At 42.7% G+C, this 23,868-nt stretch overlaps 1 protein-coding gene across 1 annotated transcript in view; it reads left to right on the top strand.

Moving 5' to 3' along the window:
• Positions 1-22,907, top strand: part of ADAM10 (ADAM metallopeptidase domain 10) — a 116,562-nt gene extending 93,655 nt beyond the window's left edge. The window contains exons 9-16 of the mRNA XM_055118351.1: positions 1,478-1,641; positions 4,159-4,342; positions 6,291-6,441; positions 8,872-9,055; positions 10,523-10,631; positions 11,332-11,552; positions 18,186-18,312; positions 20,298-22,907. Of these exons, the coding sequence (XP_054974326.1) occupies positions 1,478-1,641; positions 4,159-4,342; positions 6,291-6,441; positions 8,872-9,055; positions 10,523-10,631; positions 11,332-11,552; positions 18,186-18,312; positions 20,298-20,392 (1,235 nt within the window). The 3' untranslated portion in view covers positions 20,393-22,907. The remainder of the gene's footprint in view (positions 1-1,477; positions 1,642-4,158; positions 4,343-6,290; positions 6,442-8,871; positions 9,056-10,522; positions 10,632-11,331; positions 11,553-18,185; positions 18,313-20,297) is intronic.
• Positions 22,908-23,868: the final 961 nt, after the last annotated feature.

Here is a 23,868-nt window from a genome sequence, read left to right as displayed (position 1 = left end):
CCCGCTGTGCTATCGCTCCAGCCCTGGATTTTAATAACTTGGTTGAAACAGATGTAGAAAGCTAATATGAATATATTTTGGTTTGTCATCAAACTATACTAATCTATTTGATGGTATTTTATTTTTAACTTAGTTTTTAGTGACAATAGTTTTTGTTGAAAGAGATTTAAGAGAGGTTGTTGTGGGGGGGGGAGTGGAGAGAGAGTACGCAATAGAGAAAGTAAACTTGGAAGAAAAGCCTGTAATTGCCTTTGGAGAAGGTTTTTATTTCATTTTGTTTTGAGGCTGTGCTTAGGACTTCTTTCTGGCTCTGCACTTGAAAATCACTGCTGGCGGGGTTCGGCATCCTATGAGGTGCAGGGACAGAATCCCAGTCGGCTGCATGCAAGGCAAAGCCCTCTATGTAGATAGAAGTGAGTCTGGGCATTGTTACAGGGAAAGCCTTGCACTGCTGATGGCCTTTTATTCTTAGATGACTTTTAAATTCTTCTGTCGCCTCTCTTCAGGGTTCGCCCTTCCCTGGGTGGTGCCTCAGTTTGTTTGATAATATTTTAATAAAAACGAAATAAGACTTTTCAATGTGAATATAAAGAACTTGCTAAGACTTATAAAGAGAACTATAGTCATCTTGGTATAGTGTATATAAATACATAGGTTGTGTATCAGTTAATACTTGACCAAATATGTTGTCTTTTGCTACTCAATCTCTTTCCTTCTATGTCATCTTTTTGCCTTTTTACCTTTTTTGGTCATAATTATTTTCCTTGCAGTTTTTTTCTGAGTATAATCAATAATTAAAATTGTCAGATAAAATGTACAAGTTGATGATTGATATTTCTATGCATTTTGAAAGGATCCTCCACCAAGTTAAATACTTGTTACCCCAAATACTTACCCTTTTTTTAGACTGTTTTGAGGTGTTTTTAAAAATAATAGTATCAAAATTATTACTTATATATTTATTATAGTATAGTTAATGGAGTGCTCAAGTTTCTGGTATTGATAATTTTATGAAACTCTAATTTTATGAAGTTCTTTTATATAATACCGTGTTATCAGCTGTAATCATGTTGAACATTTGAACTCAGATCTTACTAGCTGAAAGTTTGTGTTCTTTCACCCTCCTCTCCCTGCTCCTCCCTCATGCGACCCTCCAGCACTGACAGGTTATAGAGAGAAATAGTAGAGATTTTTATTCAGTGAAAATATCGATTAAAATTTAATAGACACTTAAATACTTTGCTTAGTTATCAGGAGTGAAAATTAGGGAATTCTTTAATTCTAAAGAGGAGCATCATATTAGGGCTATGTGTGTACTGTTAAATAGAAGAGTCATTCTATTTAAAATGACTCCAACTCGTTTTTTGAGTATTTGGTTTATGTGGTTACAACCTATGGCATTTTTGGACTTTCCAAGATGAAAGTTGATTTTGGAGGGAAATGGTTGCTAATTTAGCCATCTTTTGATTTGATTTAGGGAGCTCTGGAGGAATCTGTGAAAAAAGTAAGCTCTATTCGGATGGTAAGAGGAAGTCCTTAAACACTGGAATCATCACTGTTCAGAACTACGGGTCTCATGTGCCCCCCAAAGTCTCTCATATTACTTTTGCTCATGAAGTTGGACATAACTTTGGATCTCCAGTAAGTATTGCCTGATTCTTAACTGAAAAATGTAGTGCATGTATATTCACTCTTACGATGAATAATTTTTGTCATTGTTTATAACAAAAGCAAATCCATGCAGGTCTGGCACATTAGTCTGAGCTGTTCCTGGCCCTGTAAGCTTGCTTGCTTTCTCTTTCTTCTTTGTTTTGGGGCCATACTTGGTGGTGCTCAGGCTCTAAACCTAGGTCTGCACTCAGTCTTCATTCCTGTCAGCAATCTGAGGACCATGATGGGTGCTGGGGTCAAACCCAGCCAGCTGTGTGCACAGTGATAGTCTTGCTTTCCTCTCTCTGGCTCTCCGGGAAGCTTTCCTGGGAGAGGTGGTCGTCAAGGCCAGTTTCTTTTGGTATGAAAATCCTAATGCTGGTGGACTTTGAGAGGATATTTGTCTAGCTGTGATCATGTCATTTCTATTTGACAGTGTATATAACCCTACGTGTGTGACCTTTGACCAGAGAGGGGTTTCTGACCCTTCCTGACACAGGCCGGTTGAGGAACATGTCAGGTTCACTTTGTTGTTAAATGCATATAGGGGCATTGCTGCTGTGTTCTGACAGTGCTGCTTCTCTTTGTTTCTTTTTTTGGGGAAAAACATACAAATTCCTCCCTCCCTTCTTCCCTCCCTCCTCCCTCCCTCCCTCCCTTCCTCCCTCCCTCCCTCCCTCTCTCCCTCCCTCCCTCCCTCTTCCCTCCCTCCCTCCCTCCCTCCCTTTTCTTTCTTTTCTTTCTTTCCCCCTGACTGCACAAGGCAGTGTTTAGGGCACCATATGGGATGCTGGGGATTGACCCTGGTCAACTGAGTCCAAGCAGACACCTTATCCATTGTATTATCTCCAGTCCCAATGCTGTTTCTTTTATATATTCTCTCTTTTCTTGTTTTGGGGCCACACCTGATCGGTGCTGGGATCACTCCTGGTAGTGCTCAGGGGCCATATGGCTCTCATGAAGAAAACTCATGGGACTATAGTTTTAGGATGTCTTTGTCCATATCTGATACTATTTCTGCACATATACCCATGTATCTTCTATTTTAGTTTTTAAAGCAAATTTTGTTTTTTAACCTCTTGGCTTTTCTTCAAGATCATTGGAGGGCTAGAGGATAGTAAGGGGCTAAGAAGCTTGTCTTACAATAGGTGACTCTGATTTGATCCCTGGCACTATAGATAGTCCCCCAAGCACTGCCAGGATTAAGCTCTGAGCACTGCTGCATGTGACTCCAACCATCACCCTTACCACAAAAATAAAATGGAAATAGAGGGCAAGGGACATTGGTGATGGGACTGGTGCTGGAAAGTTGTATGCCTGAAATCCAAACACGAGTAACTCTGATTCAAGGGAACTAAAGAAAATATTTTTTAAAGAAATGGTTATTGTATTTCTATTCTTACTCAACATTTATATTTCTTTCCTTCATTTTTTAGTTATCATTTTTATGAATTAGTTGGTATGTCAACTCTCTTACATGCATATTCTCTTTGTACTTACCTCTACAATTCTCTTTTGATTCCTTTGTTTTTAATTACTTAGTTTTAAAAGGGCTGGAGCCATAGTGCAGTGGGTGTGGGCCGTTCGCCTTGCATGCAGCTGACCCGGGTTCAATTCCTCCACCCCTCTCGGAGAGCCCGGCAAGCTACCCAGAGTGTCCCGCCACCCACGGCAGTGCCTGGCAAGTTACCCGTGGCGTATTCGATATGCCAAAAACAGTAACAAGTCTCACAATGGAGCCCGCTTGAGCAAATTGATGAGCAAAGGGATGACAGTGATACAGTGATACAGTTTTTAAAAGTAGTTTATTTCTTTTTTAATAGATTTATTTATTTTTATTTTCCGGGGCCACACTCTGGTCCTCAGGGCTTACTCCTGGCTCTGTGCTTGGGGATCACTTCCGGTGGACTCATGGAAATCTGTTGAGTTTTGGGGATTGATCCCAGTTCAGCTGCATGAAGGCAAGTGCCCTACTGCTATACTATCTCTCTGGCCCCTTGTTACTAGTCTTATAAATGGGTAAGCTTGAACTGGAGATGTAACTCCAGTTGAGGCTGAGTGTATACTTTGCTTGCAGTAGGCCCAAGTTTGTTTTCTGGCACCTCATGGTCTGAGCCCTGAATATGAAGCTGGGAGTAGCCCCTGAGCACTTGCTGCTGGTTGTTTTCAGCTTCCCTACCCTCCACCCCAATTGTGGGTGAGCTTATTTTTAATAGACTATTACTGCTATTTGCTTTCTTTTTACTTTCCACTTGCAAAAGCAATAAATTGTTGTAGTTGATCTTTTGTTTTTTCCGTCCCTTTGAAGACAGTAGTCCCTTATAGAGCAAATTGATTTTCTTCTTACTGTAACATCAAATTATTTTCCTACTCAATTGAAAGATCCTTTTCTACTGGAAAATTCATAAGCATCCATTGTTCTTTTGATAAAAATATTATATTTAATCAGATGACCTGAAAACCTTATTTTTCTTCCTGTTTACATAACTTATATGTTCTGTTTGATAGCATGATTCTGGGACAGAGTGCACTCCAGGAGAATCTAAGAATTTAGGCCAAAAAGAAAATGGCAATTACATCATGTACGCAAGAGCAACATCTGGGGACAAACTTAACAACAACAAATTCTCTCTCTGTAGTATTAGAAATATAAGTCAAGTGCTTGAGAAGAAAAGAAACAACTGTTTTGTTGGTATGTATATGTTTCTGACATTTCATGGATATTTTTGAACATTCAGAAAGTGTGAAAGGAAATAATACCCTATGTATTTCTAAACTTTTCATCACTCCGTGCAAATCTGGTCTCTATTAGTGAATAACCATGTATCTATGTTTTATAATTGTTAACACTTTTCTGTACTTGTTTTAATCACGTTTATCAATGAATCCATCCTTCAGTTCATAATTTTTGTTTCATATTATGTGGATTATAGACATTATTCCTAAACATTAGAATCTGCATGTCACAAACTGAACTTAATATTACATATAGTTCTTTATGTTTGTAATATATATAACATGGAATATAAATCATAAGTTCACTTGTTCTATGAACTTTGAGAAAATATTTTTTAAACCTAAACGCTATCAAGACATAGAGAGCATTTCTAAACCTCAGAAAACTCTTTGTTTTCCTTCCCAATTAGACACTACCCACAACTCGCCCCCAGAGGCAACCACCTTTCTGATTATTTCACCGTCCTTTAAAATGTTCTTTTTTAAATATATCTCAACTTTATTCAAGTTATTGTTGTATGGTTTACGAATGAAGTCATTCAACTGACACCCATTTGTGGAAGGCGTAAAACCTGAAGCTTCATCATTGAGCTTTGTTCCTCTTCCTGGCTGAGAAGTTTTACTCTGTGTAGTTTGTGTATGTTGTGTAATGTGCTTGCATGATAGGGATCAGTTTGCATTGTCACTCTTCTTTGTAACTGCCTTGGTTTTCAGTTTTGTACTAGTATGAATAAATCTGCCGTGAAAAATTTTTTCTTATTTGGTAAAAGATACAAATATAATAGGCACCGTAGTTTGTATTTTAGCTAATTTCAAGTGTACAGTGTGGTATAGAGCTAATGTTCAGCCATCATCCCTATGTATTTCTAAACTTTTCATCACTCCGTGCAAATCTGGTCGCTATTAGGGCAATGATTCTTGCTCCCTCTTCCGAGCCTCTGGTAGCCTTTAGCATATTATTTTTCCTTTTCTTCTATTTTAAAAATTGAATTTAAAAGTTGAATCACTAGTATATTTTCTCTCTCTGTGAATTTACCTATTCTAAGTTCCTTATATAGATGAAATCATTAAGTAATTGCCCTTTTGTGTATGGCTTACTTCATTTAGCATAGTACTTTATAGATTTATCCAACTTGTACCATGTGTCAGAATGGTATTTCAAGGCCCAGTAGTATTCCATTGAGTGAGCATTGTATTGATATACTGTATTTACTCATCTATGTTATATGCCTGTTGTGGCACTTAATGTGGTTTAAATTTTATATTTGTAATCATTTTCCTTGCACTCCTGTCCTCTTTACAAGATTTTAAAGTACATGAAGGCCGTACCCCATGGTGCTCTGTCCCCAGTGGTTTTTAGGCCTACTCTTGGCTCTGTCCTTGGGGTTCGCTCGCTGGTTCGATGTTTGTGGTTTGTCCCACTTTGTTTGTTTGTTTTTTGGGGTAACACTAGCAATGCTCAAATCCTGGCTCTGCACTCTGGAATTACTCCTGGCGGTGCTCAGGGACCTTATGGGATGCTGGGGATTGAACCTGGGTTGACCACGTGCAAGTCAAACCCTACCCCCTGTACTATCCCTCTGGCCCATGTCCCACTCTTTTATGCATTTGTTTTCCTTTCTCCCTCTCTTTTGAGTTCTAAAAAATTGATGAGTTTTATTTTGTTTTATATTATTTGGGGGTGTGGGGTCTTAGGGCCACACCCAGTAGTACTCAGGGCTTACTCTGGTTCTGTGCTCAATTCTTGGCAGTGCTTGGGGGACCATATGGGATGCTGGAGATTTAACTGGAGTCTGCCTCTTTGAAGGCAATTGCCACATCCACTGTACCAGCCCAATTTGTGAATTTTAGATAAAATTAATGTATACATACAACATTTACTATATATGGTTTATTTTTCTCAGAATCTGGCCAACCTATTTGTGGAAATGGAATGGTGGAGGAAGGTGAAGAGTGTGACTGTGGCTACAGTGATCAGTGTAAAGATGAATGCTGCTATGATGCAAACCAGCCAGAGGGGAGAAAATGCAAGCTGAAACCTGGAAAGCAGTGCAGGTACCATGTAACATTCATGTTCTGTATAAAGCCACTCAAACACAGTTCAGGCATATTCAAAACTGAGATTAAGATATGCACATGATTTTGAAACTTTATCTTTGTGCTATTTATTTTTCTGGAATAGCAATACATAATGAATGGTGGTTAACAACTAGATCTACTTGTGATTTTTATCTCTTAATAATGTAGGAGTACTCTTATTTATTCAGCCATTGATTAAGCTGATTGAATTGAACATGAACTCCACAGTACTTTTTTTTTATTCTATTCTGAATTTAACTGTATTTTATTATTATTCCCCCCCCCCTTTCTTTGATTCACCATGAGATACAGCTACAAAGCTTTCATATTTTAGCTTGGGTCATATAATCATCAAACACCCATCCCTTCACCAGTCATACCTTCCACCACCAAAATCCCCAGTATTCCATCCCCCTTCCAACCCTTCCCCTGCCTGTGTGGCAGACATTATCCCCCATACTCTCTCTATCTACTTTGGTTACATTTGCCATTTCGACACCAGTCTCACCACCACTCAAACCTGCCAAAAAGGCAATGCTAGATGATTTGTTTTGTATTGCTTGTTGTGGATAGAATATAATATCCAGGAAATTCTGTATCATTCTCTTCCAGGGGCTTTAGTTTATAGTCTGTGGGCCTTGGCCATTGATGAGATTACAGGGCGCCAGGGGCAGTTTGTGGGTGTGATTGCCAAGCTTCTGGAAAACGGGATATGGGGGGGAGGAGGCCCAGTCCTGATCCAAGTGGGCTTAGAGATTTCAGTCACAGGTTCCTGCATATCTGGATTTTCCTGCCAGTCTGCTCTCTGGTGAGGTTCATCCCGTTTTAGGTGAGGCTCATCTGAGCATGTGGAGAGTGGCCTTGGGCATGGCCGTGTTTGGGTGCTGGAGGTTTTCAGCTGCTGGGGTTCTACTTGGGGCAGGGAGGGAAACTCAGCCCTCCACCCTCTGAGGTGTCCCGGTGAAGACAGCCTGGCGTGGGGTCAGGGCATTCTGCAGCGCTCTCCTCTGGGAGCTTTAGTTTATAGTCTCTGGGCCTTGGCCATTGATGTGATTACATGGCACCAGGGGCAGTTTGTGGGTGTGACTGCCAAACTTCTGGAAAACTGGGGACCTGCGGGGAGGAGGCTCAGTCCTGATCCAAGCGGACTTGGAGATCTCAGTCTGGTGAGGTTCTACTTGTGATTTTTAGTTGTGCACAGGGTCTTTTTTTTTTTTTTTTTACTAAGAAATATTTTATTGAATCACCGTGAAAAAAAAAATTACAAAGCTTTCAGGTTTAAGTCAGTCAAATACTGATTAAACCCCCATCCCTTCACCAGTGCACATGTTCCACCACCAAGAACCCCAATACACCCCCCTCCCTTCCCACCCCCCCATCTAAGTAGCTAATGATATTCCCTTTATTCTCTATATACTTTGAGTATATCCCATATTTCCACACTGAACTCACTATTATTGTTTGGAAATTTTCCCCAACAATCAGGCCTACTGAATAGGCATCATCTAATAATTTCTCTTCATTGCTGAGAATGAAGACTCTGAGCTATTGCGGCCGCGCGCGGTTTTGGGTTTCTAATATTTTAGCTCAGTTCACAGTCAAAATGCATGGCTGCAAGAATCCGCTCTGGTGTGCACAGGGTCTTTAAAAAGAACATACATAGGACGCTTAATAAAATACATATTATTTTGACCCTATATTTTAAATGCTATTTTCCATATTTTTATAATCATCACATATTTAGATTATATGAAATTCACACTCATGCAGTTTAGTAATATATAGTTTTATGGCACTCATTAAATCTAACTTTGGTAATGATAGATATAAGAACTAAAGTAGTATGCATGATACTTTTTAAATAACTGCTTTGTTACCCTGGATTTTAGTGTATCAATGTGAGAAAAATAGGTAAATTGGCAGATGTATAAAGTAATTAAATAACTTGCCTATTAATTCTTTTTTCCATGGTAGTCTTTCTCTAAAGGCAGACAAAGAATGCAGAATATACTGTGTCTATATTAGATAGAAACCGAGTCTTTTTTTTTTTTTTTTTTTTTTCTTTTTGGGTCACACCTAGCGATGCACAGGGGTTACTCCTGGCTTTGCACTCAGGAATTACCCCTGGCGGTGCTCAGGGGACCATATGGGATGCTGGGATTTGAACCCGGGTCGGCCGCGTGCAAGGCAAACGCCCTACCCGCTGTGCTATCTCTCCAGCCCCGAAACCGAGTCATTTTTTTGCAATTATTAGAATGTTGACATTTAGTATCCTCTCATTCTATTATTAGAATTATATGCCAGTAACTCCCTTGTTTGTAAAGTGAGATTTAGGATTAAAACTTGGAGCATAGATAAGTGAGTGAGAAGTACTCTTGTGGCCTGAATCCCTCAATGTTCCTCCAGCCCCAGCCAGGGACCCTGCTGTACAGCGCAGTGTGCATTCAAATCGAAAACTGAGAAGTGTCGGGATGATTCTGACTGTGCAAAAGAAGGAATATGCAACGGAGTCACCGCGCTCTGCCCCGCGTCTGACCCGAAGCCGAACTTTACAGACTGTAACAGGAATACACAAGTGTGCATTAATGGGGTGAGCATTGGGGTTATGTGTGTCCCATTTAATCTTGTAAAGCTGCTTTTTGTGGTGCTTGTCCATGGACTCCAGCGCTGTGTGAATAGCCTCGCCCTGTCTACCTGCACGGCACAGGGACTGGGGCACGTGCCTGCCTGGTAGCGTGTGACAGCGTGTGAGCAACTACTGGCTTGTCTTTAATTTTCTCAACATTGTGTGTTTGATATTCTTGAGAGAAAAATAGTTGTGTAATGGGGCATGTGACTTTATGCTGCTTTTAGGTCTCAGACTTTCATATCTCCGTGAAGGAGCTCTCTGGTTCCGTTTTCTCTAAATGTTAATGGAAGCCTTTTTCCTCTTATTCCAGAGATACAGTGACCAATATAGTACAGATTGTTCCCTTAGCGTGTGGGGAGCAGTTGGTGGTGGGGTTCGAGCCTGAGCCTGAGCACGCGAGGCCTGCACTCCAGCTTGCTCGCTCTCTGGGCCACTGCCCAGGTGTCTGGAAGCCCCAGTTTCTGTGCATTCATTGCTGCGCTTTTCCCCTTCCCTTCCTGTTGCTGGAGAGCAGGGGCTTGTGTGGGCCTGTCTGCAGAGCCTGCTGGCGCCCCAGTGGCAGGTTGAGGTGTGGTTGGGGTGCCATCAGCGCTGCTTGCGTGGTCTGTGCCTTTGGCTCACTGCCTGGACAGTGCTCCCTGTAGGCATACTCTGAACCCTGGGAACCCTAGTGTGGTGCTCACAGGCTTTCCAGGCCACATCTTCGGACGGGGCTGTGGCGCATCTTTTATTCATGCTGTAGGGCCGCACCCCCTTATTTGTGGGGGATGTTTGCAGACACTTGGCTGGGAGTCTGAGCTGCCAGGTATGTACTTGGCACTGGAGGGACACTGCATGGGGTCTGTACTCAGGCCTGCATGTCTGTCAGGCCACATCATGGTTCCCCGGCCACTTCCCATTGCTTAGGAGAGTTCTTGTCTTGGGTCAGAGCCATAGTGTCATGGGCAGGGCACTTGCACAAGGCCGGCCTGGTTTAATCCCTGGTGCCCGATATGGTCCCTTGAGTACAGAGCCAGGAATGAGCGAATGAGCCCCGAGCATCACTAGGTGTGGCCACAAAACTAAAACAGGTTTCCTTTTTTTTTCTTTTTGGGTCACACCCAGCGATGCTCAGGGGTTACTCCTGCTCCACACTCAGGAATTACTCCTAGCTGTGCTTGGGGGACCACATGGAATGCCAGAATCGAACCCAGGTTGGCCGCTTGCAAGGCAAATGCACTACCCGCTGTGCTATTGCTCAGCCCCGGATCTCCTATTTTATTTACATTCACTCTTTTTCAGTTATGACAGTATTCTCTGCTTCCTTTGACATTTCTTTACATTTCTACTTAATTATGTTTGACACTGGAAGCATATGCATGCCTGTTTTTATGAGCAGTGGACTTATCTATATAGAGATTAAGTAGTTTGTTTCTTATTTCCTTTCAGCAATGTGCAGGTTCTATATGTGAGAAATATGGCTTGGAGGAGTGTACCTGTGCCAGCTCTGATGGCAAAGATGACAAGGAATTATGCCATGTCTGCTGTATGAAGAAGAGTGAGTGTTTGAAAACAGGAATCCATCCAGGCTTGCTCTTTCAAGCCTCATTCTTCCTTGGATACCCCCACTCCCCCACCGTGCCCTCACTCTTTCAAGGACCACCCCACCCCACCCCCACACATACTTTCCACTCTGGCGAAGCTCTTATTTTCTCTCTCTTTTTTTTCCCCCCTTATTTTCTCTTGAACACGTTCTTTTCTTTCTCTCCCCTCAAAATACATCTTTCTAAGGATTTTAGTCCATAAAAAACTATTTTGCTTCACAACCCATTATTTCCTTCCTAAGAACTAAGTTAACTCCAAAGCTAACTCCAAACTTGAACAAAATTTTGGACAGATTGTTCCCAGTTTGGCCAGTCGTCTTGAGGAAAATTTCAAAATAGTACAGCATTATGTTTCTGCTGTTTAGTCCCCAGAGTATCTTTGAAATGATGTACTAGTCCCAAAACTTGCAACTGTATGCCAGTAATCAATATAAATATTGCCAGAAGAGTTTAAAGCCATTGTATGCCATAAGTTGAGTTCCTGGTTGGTTGTTTCTAACATGTAAGTTAAATTACCATGGTGTGCAGTCTAACTGTAATGAAATTCAGTGCATGCTGTGTTAATGATTTCAGGCAGTGTCTTTTTTCCTCCCTCTGTGCCCAGCTGGTTGGCTGTGGGTGGTCCTTCTTTGACCTTTGATATTTCTTTCACAGTGGAGCCATTAACTTGTGCCAGCACTGGGTCGCTGCAGTGGAGCAAGCACTTCATTGGCCGAACTATCACCCTGCAGCCTGGATCCCCTTGCAATGATTTTAGAGGCTATTGTGATGTTTTCATGCGGTGCAGATTAGTAGACGCTGATGGTCCTCTTGCAAGACTTAAAAAGGCAATTTTTAGTCCGGAGCTCTATGAAAATATTGCTGAATGGATTGTGGTAAGTGCAGTTTTTATTTATAAAGACATGTTTTGACCTGGGCCAGCGATATAGCTTAGTGGCAGAGCACTTGCCAGGGGTTTTATCCTTTGCATCACAAAAAGAAAAAAAGGGGAAGGAGGGGAAAGGGTTGATCATAAGAGCAACTTATACAGTAAAGCAGATTAATCAGGCATTTAAAAGAATTTGCCTTATGTGTCAGTGTTTCAAATTTCATATTTCTGCTGACATTCCTGTGTTACTCTTGTTCCTTTGCACTTGTGGATTTCATCTCAGTAGAGGTTCCTCCCTAGACGGTAGCTGAGGCACTCGATTGGTGAAGGCAACGGTGATTAAAGTTCCTGCTGTGCTTACGATGACCCTATACTGCAGGCCCCAGTTTGTGCACGCTGTCTAAGAAATGCTCATCTTGTCTTGACCATTAGTCTACTTGTTTGAAATGCAGTTTTCTGGGGTTCAGGAACAGGCTCAAGCATGCTGAGGCCCAGGTTCCATCCTCAGCACTGCAGGGAGGAGAGTGACCCTGAAGATGCCAGTGTGGCCCCGCACCAGTGTCACTGTATGACCTACTCCAGAACATCTGAACTGGGGGTTGTAAGGCTGTAAACTGATTATCTGTGTTTTAATACGGGGTAGTTTCTGGTTTTGCTTAGAGATGGGAGCCATTTCTTTGGCATGTGAGTGCTGATTGCTTGAGCAACTGTCCAAATCACAGGACTCTTTCCATAGCCAGTAAGTTATTCTTAGCTTCCCCCAGGTAGAGGGATAGAGGTCAGACTGTAGTCAGTGTTGGATGGGATCCATGTAGGTTGAGTCTCCCAAACTGATGTGCTCTATGTGGGTAAAGGATCGACAATGGCAGGGCTGGGTATGATCACTTGACCTGTGTGTGTGAGTCCCTGGGTCCAGTACTATCCCTACATGGTCCCTTGAGCACTACCAGAAACAGTATTTCAGTACCCGACTGATGGGGATGGTTCAAAACCAAAAAGACAAATGATAGGAATAGACAAATTGCAGACCATGGTTCAAATCTGGTTTGTTTCTTGTTTTGTTGTAAATAATATTTTACATATAGAGAGACTTCGATCTCTCTGAGTCTTACGTTTGTTTTTGTAGTGATTTATAGTATTTGGAGCGATATATAGCACAGCGGGAGGGCATTTGCCTTGCATGCAGCCAACCCAGATTCAACTCCTCTGCCCCTCTCGGAGAGCCCAGCAAGCTACCGAGAGTATCTAGCCCACACGGCAGAGCCTGGCAAGCTACCCATGGCGTATTCGATATGCCAGAAACAGTAACATGTCTCACAATGGAGACATTACTGGTGCCCGCTTGAGCAAATCGATGAGCAATGGGATGACAGATGACGGTGATAGTGATAGTATTTGTCTTTCACCTTTTTTGTTAAGTGCAAACTTAAGTGCACGGTATTTCTGTACATAGTTGTAATTGGGTTTCTTTTAAAATGCAATAGATATTTTGTGTGTTGATTTTTGTAGCCTGTTACTTTATACAGGCACTTTTGTAGCCTGTTCATAATATAATCATTTTGGGTATCCTGTATTCCATCTGAGTCACCACTGTGACTTCCCTTCACCAGTGTTTTAAGTAACCCATCCACCAGCCACCCCCCCCCCCCCCCCGCCCTTTAGCAGACACAAACTAATGTCCTTTATATTTCTGGTTATAATACATCAGTAATGTCATATCTCATAACGCGTCACTGGGGATTTGCTGAGCTGTTAGGTGCTCCCTCAGCCTCTGTGCTATGGTTTTTGCTCCTGGTTGAGCTTGGTGGGCTTCTGCACAACTGTCCCTTCTGCTTTTCTGTTCCTGCTGGGCCGTCAGCTGTGTGGACTTCGGGGATGTGACTCTGCTGGCCTGGGCCTGCTCTTGTGCGGTGGCCCTGGGGAGCTTCAGCAGCAGGACGTCCTGGGCCTGCCCAGCTCAGCTGCCACATTCTCTGTGGGCAGTCAGTGCAGGCTGGGCCATTTAGATAGGAGCAGATGCCCATGGAGACCTGGGCCTTCCCCCAGGGCAGGGGCTCAGCCTGCACGCTCCGCGCGGGCTCCGGCCGTCTGGCCTAGACACTACCCTACCAGCTTCAGTGCAGCGGGGCTTCTCTCCTGTTTTGCCTTTTTGACAGTTTTTTGGTGAAGTCTCTAAGATTTTCTAGGTATTTGATCCTGTCAGGCAAAAGATAGCATTTGACTTCTTTTCCTCCTTAGGACCTTCATTTCTGGATTTACCCCTAACATTTTCTCTAGCTTGGGGTTGCTTGGAAATGTTCCTCAAAGAGTTTAGAAAATTCTGGAATGTTTGAAGATCTTCCTTTTTGTTCCCATCCATGACGAGGGTGAAGCCTTTCTCCATTTCTTCATTATATCTGGTGCTGCATGAGAAACTGGGGGTGGAGATCTGAGTTCTCAGTGACCTGAGGAAGCATCAGGAGTTTGACTTGTAAAATCAAAATCAGTGTTTGCATCTCTGATTGCGGGCCTAGATGTCTACTAGAGATCTGTGGTCACTTGTGGCTTGTAATGATAAAGTCCATTGGCGCAGATCTGGCAGCAGATGGGAGACTGAAGTCTGGCTGACCTGTGGAGTGACTGTTGTCTGTGGTCATGTGTCCCTCCCAGGGCTGAGTGTCGGAGCACAAATGTGCCATGGTGCTGACCCTCTGTTGGAATACCCTAGCCGAGAGCTGGGCACTCTGCTCCACGCATTTAGCAGTTCCCGCCGTCTCCTGTGTTTGCATAACCTGGGTGTGGAGATCCAGACCTGCTTACCAGGCTCTGGCGCCTGAGGCATCACCCTTGTCATGTGAACTTGAACTTCTGCTTCTTGCTGGCAGGAAATGCGTGGGAAGGCATGACCTTGCTATCAGCTGACGGAGGGCTAGGGTCCGAGTCTGTTGGCTCGACTGAGCAAGTGCTGCCCAGCCATGAGCTTGCTCTGTTGCTGGCCTTCGTTGGTGGGGCTCACTCAGGAGCTGCCAGCAGCTGAGACAGCCCCAGTGCCAGCCCTTGACTCAAGCGTCTGCTCCTCAGTCACTTGCTCCCCAGCACAGTGGATGTGGAAACACAGCTGTGAGTCCGGGAAGTCTGGGCCCTCCGCATCCCCCGGGCTGCCTTCCTCGGGCCCCTGCACCCCGTCTGGGATGCTGCAGGCACTCCAGGTACCGCCATCCTGGGCTTGACACAGCCACCCTCATGCTTCTTTCCACAGCAGTGTTCTTCTCTGGGAGTAGTACCTGGGTCCAGAGATGTTTCTTAGCATCATTCAGCAGGACTTGGCTGAGTTTTCAAGTCAGCATCTCTCCTTGTTCCACAGCACAAAATCTCCTGGAAATTTGAGGCTTGAGTGCCTACATTTTTGTTTGTTTCTGGGCCACATCCAATGGTGCTCAGGGTGTACTCCTGGCTCAGTGCTCAGGGTCACTCCTGGTGAGCTCAGGGACCGTATGTGGTGCTGGGGGTCAAACATGGGTTGGACACTTGCAAATGCCTTACCCGCCGTACTGTTACTCTGCCCCTGGGCGCCCTGACTTTAATTCTTTTCTTGGTGTGGTTTCTTGTGGGGTCCCAGGACTATTCTCAAATATTTTCTGTTTTGTTATCTCAAGAAAATATTAAAGCAGTTATGGACCATACATGATGACCTCTCAGTTTCTGTGTTGCCAGCCATAATGCCCAAAAGTAGAGAGAGAGTATGGGGAATATTGTCTGCCATGGAAGCAGGGGGAGGGTGGGAAAGGGGGGGTATACCTGGGATATTGGTGGTGGGGAATGTGCACTGGTGGAGGGATGGGTGTTTGATAATTGTGTGATTGTAACCCAAACATGAAAGCTTGTAACTGTCTCACGGTGATTCAATAAAAAAATTTTTTTAAAGAAGAAAATAAAAGAAAATCTTAGTTTCATTGGCAATAACTAGCAATAACTACATATGTATTATAACAGTTTGTTAAGCTGATTTGATGTTTCATAGTTTTAAACTTGGGCTATGTCATATGATGTTTAGTCAGTACATTTTTGCATAAGAGAATTACAATTAAAAGTGAAAAGTTATTTTTCTATAACGAAGTTTATATTCACCCAAAATATTATATTAGAGCTATTTTTTTTTTTAAAGAAATATTTTATTGAACCACCGTGAAAACAAAAAAAAATACAAAGCTTTCAGGTTTAAGTCACAGTCAAATACTGATTAAACCACCATCCCTTCACCAGTGCACCCGTTCCACCACCAAGAACCCCAATACACCCCCCTCCCACCCCACCCCCATCTAAGTAGTTGATGATATTCCCATTATTCTCTCTATATATTGAGTACATTTCATATTTCCATACAGAACTCACTATTGTTGATTGGAAATTTTCCCCAACAATCAGGCCTGCTGAATAAGCATCATCTAATAATTTCTCTTCCTTGGTAAAAGTGAAGACTTTGAGCCCGCGCGGCCGCTATCGCGGCCGCGCGGTTTTGGGTTTCTAATACTTTAGCTCAGGATCACAGTCAGTAGGCGGGAGGCTCTGCTTCTCGTGCCGCGGCTCTTGGTTCATCTCTGGGCGGAAGGCGCGCCGGGAACACCTCCCCTCCCAGGATCACCTACAGGCTACGTCACTAAAGAAAGTCCTACCTCCTGGTGTAGGGGTCTTAGAGGGTGGCTCTCACCGCGTGGCTGCTGCCGCTGCCGCCATTTTCACTCAGAAAAATGGGGTGGAGAGGAAAAAATCCCTCCCCGGGCTGCACGAGGTTGTAGTTCAGTTCGCAGTCAAAATGCATGGCTGCAAGAATCTGCTCTGGTGCCAAAATGGGTTAGGAGACCTCAGGATCACAGTCAGTAGGCGGGAGGCTCTGCTTCTCGTGCCGCGGCTCTTGGTTCATCTCCCATATTAGAGCTATTTTGTGTGTGTGGCTGGGGGAGACCAAATCTGGGAATCCAATTCAGGGCTTCACACAGGCAAAGCCTGTTCTCTGCCACTGAGGCACCCCAGTTCCTTAAATGTTTTTCATTAGCAAATTTATTTGCTCAGTATGATTTAAGTCAGAAATAAAACTCATAGTTTCTTAGATAAGGTAACCTTTGCCTGTTTTTAGAATTGTATATTTTCCAGTGATAATTAATCTTTAAATTTATCTGTCAGTAAAATTAAGATGTCATATAAAAATAAATTCATAGCAGCAGTACGGATCTTTAATTCCAGATGAAATGTGAAAGAATAGGAAATGAAATTTCAGTAAAGAAGTTTAGTCTTAGCTATGATAATTTAAAACATGTAACGGTTAAAGAGTATTTAAAAATCTGTCCAGGCGCCTTGGCGATATTCACAGCAGGGAGGGCACACGCCTTGCGTGTGTCTGACCCGGGTTCGATCTCTGCCATCCCATGTGATGACCGAGACTGCCAGGAGTAGTCCTGAAGCCAGAGCCAGGAATGTCTTGAGCACTGCTGTGTATGGTACTCCCCTGTCCTGTCCCCTTCCCCAATCCAGTCTGTCCAAATTGAAGAATTTAAAGTAAGTTAAGTCTCTGCAGACTATAAATAAAAGCAAATTATTATTATTTAAAAAAATATTTTTCATTGAATCACTGTGAGCTACAGTTACCAAACTTTCATATTTGAGTTTCAGTCATACAGTGATCCAACACCCATCCCTCCACCATTGCACGTTCTCCACCACCAATGTCCCTAGTATTAACCCCCCTTTCGAACCTTCCCCCTGCCTCTGGCAGACAGTTCCCCCCATATTCTCTCCTTTTGGGCATTATGGTTTGCAATATAGATACTGAGAGGCTATCACGTTTGGTTCTTTATCTACTTTCAGCACACATCTCCCATCCTGAACAGTTCCTCCAACCATCATTGACTTAGTGACCTTCTCTATCCCTTCTCTAGCCTTCTCCCCCAGCTCATGAAACAGGCTTCCAACTATGGAGCAGTATTCCTGGTCCTTGTCTCTACTAGTGTCTTTGGATGTCAGTCTCATATTATGTTATTTATAAAAGCAAACTATACATACACAACAGGAGTGTCAAACTGAAGTGGAAGCAGTATCAGACCAGAAGATACCGAATAATAGATGAAAATGCAGTATAGACTTTAGGTAAAATGATCCCAGTTTGAATGTAGGGTTACCTCTTTGTTTATGTGTGTGTGAATATATATGTGACAAAGGAAAATAAGGTGGTTTTTTTTTTTTTTTTTTTTTTTTTTTTGCTTTTTGGGTCACACCCAGCGATGTACAAGGGTCACTCCTGCCTCTGCACTCAGGAATTACCCCTGGTGGTGCTCAGGGGACCATATGGGATGCTGGGAATTGAACCCGTGTTGGCCGCATGCAAGGCAAAATGCCCTACCCATTGTGCTATTGCTCCAGTCCCCTAAGGTGGTTTTCTTAAGAAATAAAATTACAGTCATTTTTTTTTTTATTCCTTTATACTCCTTTTACTATTTCACTCCTTTTCTAACATTTAAGGAATGACTGTGTATGTGCCTTATGTGACATTCTATACAAATGCCCACTAATAAGTGTTCTTTGAAAGCTAAAACAGTATGTTCTCTTTTGTGTAGCATGAAGTATTTGACCATTCATTCTTTCAGTGCAAACATCTGTTTCTTTCTAGGCGCACTGGTGGGCAGTGTTGCTCATGGGGATTGCCCTCATCATGTTGATGGCCGGCTTCATCAAGATATGCAGTGTCCACACTCCGAGCAGTAATCCAAAGCTGCCCCCTCCCAAACCTCTCCCAGGTGAGCCAGTTTGGACAAAGCATTTATTGTTTTAACTCCCAGTTGTTCAAGTAGGATTGGATTATAAATGAACCTTTATAAATTTATATCACTTCCTCACTGAGTTCAGGATTACTAGAATGAGATATCTAGTTAATATTTAAGTGCTCAAAGCAATCTAATATGGATAATGCTTGCCACTGGGGTGGAATTCTGTCCTGAATGCTTGGTGCTTGATACTTATTTTCTTATTTTTCTTTTACATTCTATCATCTTCACTTGTTTTTGTTTTTCTTGAGAGAGAGAGAGAGAGAGAGAGATTGAGAGAGATATAGATTGAGAGATTGAGATTTCCTGGTAGTGCTGGGGGTTGAAACCTGGTTGGCCGTATGCAAAGGCAAGCACCCTAACCCGTACAGTATCTCTCTGGCCCCTTTGATAGACTACTTTTAAGCAATTGGTCTTTGTATCTTGTCGCTGTGCTTCTTTTATTATTTTTAATATTCCTACTCCAGAAATATTGGGGGACCATTTTCCTTAGGGGTGATATTTATCAGGCAAAGCAGCCCCCTGGTCTCTGAGTTTCTGATTGTGGAGAAATCACCAAATCACCACTCTCCACCCCTGCAGACATTCCCTCGGGGTGCCTCACCCTGTACCTCTCAGTCTGATAGGGCACTGGGCGGAACCCTCTTTATTGCAGCTCCAGGAGCTTGGAGAAGGCCAGGAAGCAGCTGCTTCCTAGCCTGTGGTCTGTGCCACCCTCAGGGTGCCTGGAATAGCATCTGTCTCTCTTGTGAACTGTATTGTCTAGGCAGTGAAGCCTATCCTTCTTTCCCTCTCCCAGCTTCCACAGACTTCTCCAGAAGCTTCCTTATAAGCCAGATCCACTTGTCTTCTCAAATTGGCTTCAAACAAGGACCTCCTTAGTTCCTGTTTCCCCTCAGGTGTCCTTCCGCCTTTGCCTCTCCGGCCCCAGGGAGCCCATTATTTACACTGAGGCATAACATACATTAGAACAAATTTGATTTTTGTACTTAATATCATAATGCTTTACATGAATTTACAGTGTTAGCACTCTGGTATTTTAGCAATTTCTTTAACCTCTTTCTTTTAGCAGGTCTAAAGAGCCTCATTATTTGGTAGGGGAATGGGAGACATTACAGTTTCTGGTCTCATCTGGGGGGACATTACTCAATAAACTTGATTTTACTTTAAGCAGATTTCACCTTTAAAAGTTTTTGAAATCCTAGTTGTCTTTTATTAAACCCTCTTAAAAAGTGGTATGTACTGAATTTGCATTAATCCTCACACCAATTATCATGAATTAGTTATCAAGCTTGTTTGACAAACAAGGCTCCTGAGTTTTAGATTAGTTAATCATTTGCTAAAAAATACTCTTTTCCTTATCATAGATTCTTTGCTCAGAATCTATATTTATCTGATACTGGATTCTTTAGCATTTTGAAATACGAAGAATATCAGTTGATGTGTTTTAAATATAGAATACACACCAGATTTTGACAGAATGAGTATTAAATAAAGAAGTGTTTCTTTAACAATGCTCCTTTGTTTCTGTTGGGCACAGTGGACTGGAGCTGCTCATGCTGGTTTGGGCTGATCTGGGCTCCTGCATGGAGCGAATCCACTCTTCCTGCCGGGTGATGCCCCCCAGCCCCTACTCCAGTTATTCAAATCATACAGCCTGTTCCTTTATTTACCTTACTCAGTTGGCCCCCAGAAAAATATAGTGACACCTACGACTCCTGTCGTTGCTTCTGTTGGACAGTGTTCTTCTGGGACCTTTCTTACTGAGATAACGGCTGTCTCGGGAGGTCACGGGGCTCTGCGCAGGGCCCAGGAGCTGGGCATGCAGCAGCCCGGCTTCCTCCCTGGCCTGCCTCAGTAGCTCCCAGGCACCCGCAGGTGTGACCCTGAGGCAGAATCCCCAGGTTGACGCCATACAAAGCTCCTAGTAAAATGTTTTCTCTTTTGGTGGCTCGCAGGCACTTTGAAGCGGAGGCGGCCTCCACAGCCCGTGCAGCAGCCGCAACGGCAGCGACCCCGGGAGAGCTACCAGATGGGGCACATGCGACGCTGAGCACAGCAGCTCCTGCCTTGGTTTTCCTAGTGCCTACAGTGGGAAACTTCACTCCAAAGAGAACCCTTCCAGTCAGCATCCCCGCTAGCTCTCACCGACGCCCGGCGACGACAGATGGCAAGAAATCATGTCCTCACACCGGGTGGAATCACCTAAAATTTAAAGCCTGCAAATTCCAATTCGGGGGTGGCGGGTGGGAAAGGAACCCAATTTTCTTACGGACAGATATTTTTAACCTAATGGCACAAAGTCTTAGGATATTATTATGTGCCCCATGTCCCCTGTTCTTCGTTGCTGCATTTTCTTCACTTGCAGGCAAACTTGGCTCTCGAGAAACTTTGATCACAAATCGAAATATAAATCTCTATTTTTTTCAACTGCCAATCAAGGCTTGGAGGTGCAGCCGCCTCAGCATCGGAGACATCACTTGCCAATGTACATACCTTGTTATATGCAGATATGTATTTCTTACAGACACTGTACTTCTGTGTGCAATTGTAAACAAATTGCAATATGGATGTTTCTTTGTATTATAAAATTTTTCCGCTCTTAAATGAAAAATTACTGTTTAATTGACATACTCAGGATAACAGAGAATGGTGGTATTCAGTGGTCCAGGATTCTAAAATGCTTTACACAGGCAGTTTGGAAACAAGAATCAACGTTCCTTTTCCTAAGATAGAGTTGGTTCTGATACTCATTTTGTCTTTACCCCGTGGCTGCTAAGAGCACAGGAGTGACAGCGCTGAAGGACACGCAGCGCAGCCCAGGGGTGGCAGATACTACTTCAGAGTTCACTCTTAGTCTGTGTCTGGGTTCTTCCTCCCTTAGACTTCTAATTCAATTCCAGTTTTGAATTGATAGGTGAGCTTCTATTCATGCTTTGGTAGGAATGACTTCATCAAAGTGATTCTTTTTCTGTGTAGCCACTTATTTGTGTCCCCCATGTATCTAAAGTATGCTAATTATGTTTTCCTTCTGTCTGACATGGGAAAAAAAGCTGTGTCTTTTTGTTTCTTTTTAATGAAAATGTTTCAACAGTTTTTTTTTTCCCCAGCATATAGTCACTGATCATTTGTAACCACTAAAGAAGAGTGAATCACTCAACTAGTAATAACATAGGTAGGCCTTCTGATAATTTTCCCTAAAATATTTTAACAACAATGAAGGTGGTAATATAGCACAATGTCCCATTCCAGATTTATTTTTTAAACAGATGTAAATAATTGGCATTTTAAAGAAAGAAAGCAAATGCATTTAATGTATTAATAGGCTTATTGCTATGCAGGAGAGGAATGGGGCATTACAGAAACATTTTTAAGCTTATGATGTATTTATTGCTTCTGTTTTCCAACGACATCACTTAAATTAGAAGTAAAAGGCTATGATTTTCCTGGCCTCGCATAGGAGGTAATTTAGGGAAAGCTGATTAGATTTGCGTTTTGACTTTTTTTTTTCCTTTTTTTTTCTTAAGAGTATAAGGTTTACACAATCATTCTCATAATGTGACGCAAGCCAGCAAGGCCAAAAATGCTAGAGAAAATAATGGATCTCTTCCTTGTAAACTTGTACAGTATGTGGTGACTTTTTCAAAATACAGCTTTTTGTACATGATTTAGAGATAAATTTTGTACATGAAACCCCAGATAGACTATAAATCTAAACAAACAAGTAGGTAGATATGTATGTAATTGCTTTAAAATCATTTAAATGCCTTTGGTTTTGGACTGTGCAGAGGTTGGAGGTGGGCTTGCCTTTCTAAAATGGTGACTTTTATTCTGCAAGGGTTCTTAGTAACTTCTTGAGCGTGGTAGACTTTGAACCATGTACATTTTTTGCTTGTGATGTTATCCTGTGGTAGGGGTTTGGCAGTCACACACTGCCCTCTTTTATTTTGACTCTAAGTTAAATGTTTTCTGAGAAGAGATACATGCACTGAACTCTTTCCACTGCAAATCAAGATGTGGTTAAATGAAAGGATCAAGACAAATAAGATCTAATACTACTGTCAGTTTAATGTCCACTGTGTTTTATACAGTATCTTTTTGTTCACTTTGAAAATTTTTACTAAAAACTGCAAAAAATAAAGTATTGTGCAAAGATGTAAGGTTTTTTGAAACTTGAAATGCATTAATAAATAGACTTGATGAAATCAACTTAAAGGCTCCTTACTCTTTGGACACGGCTGTCCAGAGTGTCTCTGACCGTTTTCCTGACCAGCCGAGGGAGACGACTCCCAGGGCGGGGACGCGTCCCTGGCATGCACCAGGGCCTCTGGCATGGCAGGGCTGCCTGAGGACTGCTGGGCTCCTGAAACCCCGCACCCGGGGGAAAGCATGAGCAACACAGACTGCCTTGCTGGGTGAAGGAGACTTACGCAGAAGGGATTTGTCTTTTTTCATACAGTTACAGAAATCTTTCTGCCTAGTTACATGTTCACGTAGAAATTCTGTGATTTGTTATTTCTCCTTTGACACACAAATGAACATTAAAAAATAGAAAGTATAAACCTCTACTGCTGTTCATTATTTCTACTCAATCTAACTAAAAAAACACCCAACATCTCAGGGCCAGGGAGACTCAAGAGAGTGATGAGAATTAATAGGTAAGTCAGCCAGGGATAGTCCACCTTTCTATATTTATTTTTTGGGGGGCCACACCTGGCGATGCTCAGGGGTTACTCCTGGCTCTACACTCAGGAATTACTCCTGGCAGTGCTTGGGGGACCATTTGGGATGGCAGAGTTGAGCCTGGGTCAGCTGCTTAGGCAAACATCATCCATGTTGTACTGATCAGTTGACAGTTCATCTTTAGAGAAGAAACTTAAGTTGAAAGAAATTAGTTTTCTGAAAAGTAATTTTGACTTCTGAGAAACCAAAAGGATCACTGAGTCACACAGAGCTTCACTTCCATGTCAGCATTTTTTCTTTGCTTTTTGAGTCACACCTGGCAGTGTTCAGGGAACCATATGGAACCTGGGAATCAAACCCAGGTCGGCCGTGTGCAAGACAAACACCCTACCCGCTATGCTATCGCTCCAGCCCAGTAACATAATTTTTATTAATGACCTAAAAAAACTTTAAACCAACAATTCCACTTTGGAAATTTCTTTTAATATTAATATTAGGCCAAGGATTTTCCTTGTAGATGTGCTTAAAATAACGAACAATCTAGATACCTAAGCTATAAATAACAGGAAATGTGTTCCTCTGGTTTTTGTTTGTTTGGGGGCCACAACCACCTGCAACCCACGAGGCATAACACCCTTCAGGTGTTTCTCCTGTCCTTAGATCTGCAACTTGATTAACATCTTTAATTCTCCTTTCTAATATTTATCATTCTGTATGGACACAGTAATAGAAACTTTAAGGCTTAGGGTGACTCTCCTGGGAACACCTCACCACAGGCTCAGACTACAGTGCTCAGGCCGGATTAATCATCCAAACCCCACAGGGTCCAAATCTAGTTATTACTTT

Source organism: Sorex araneus, chromosome 10, assembly GCF_027595985.1.
Source record: "Sorex araneus isolate mSorAra2 chromosome 10, mSorAra2.pri, whole genome shotgun sequence".
Lineage (NCBI taxonomy): Eukaryota > Metazoa > Chordata > Mammalia > Eulipotyphla > Soricidae > Sorex > Sorex araneus.
This window is presented reverse-complemented; position numbering and strand designations above follow the sequence as displayed.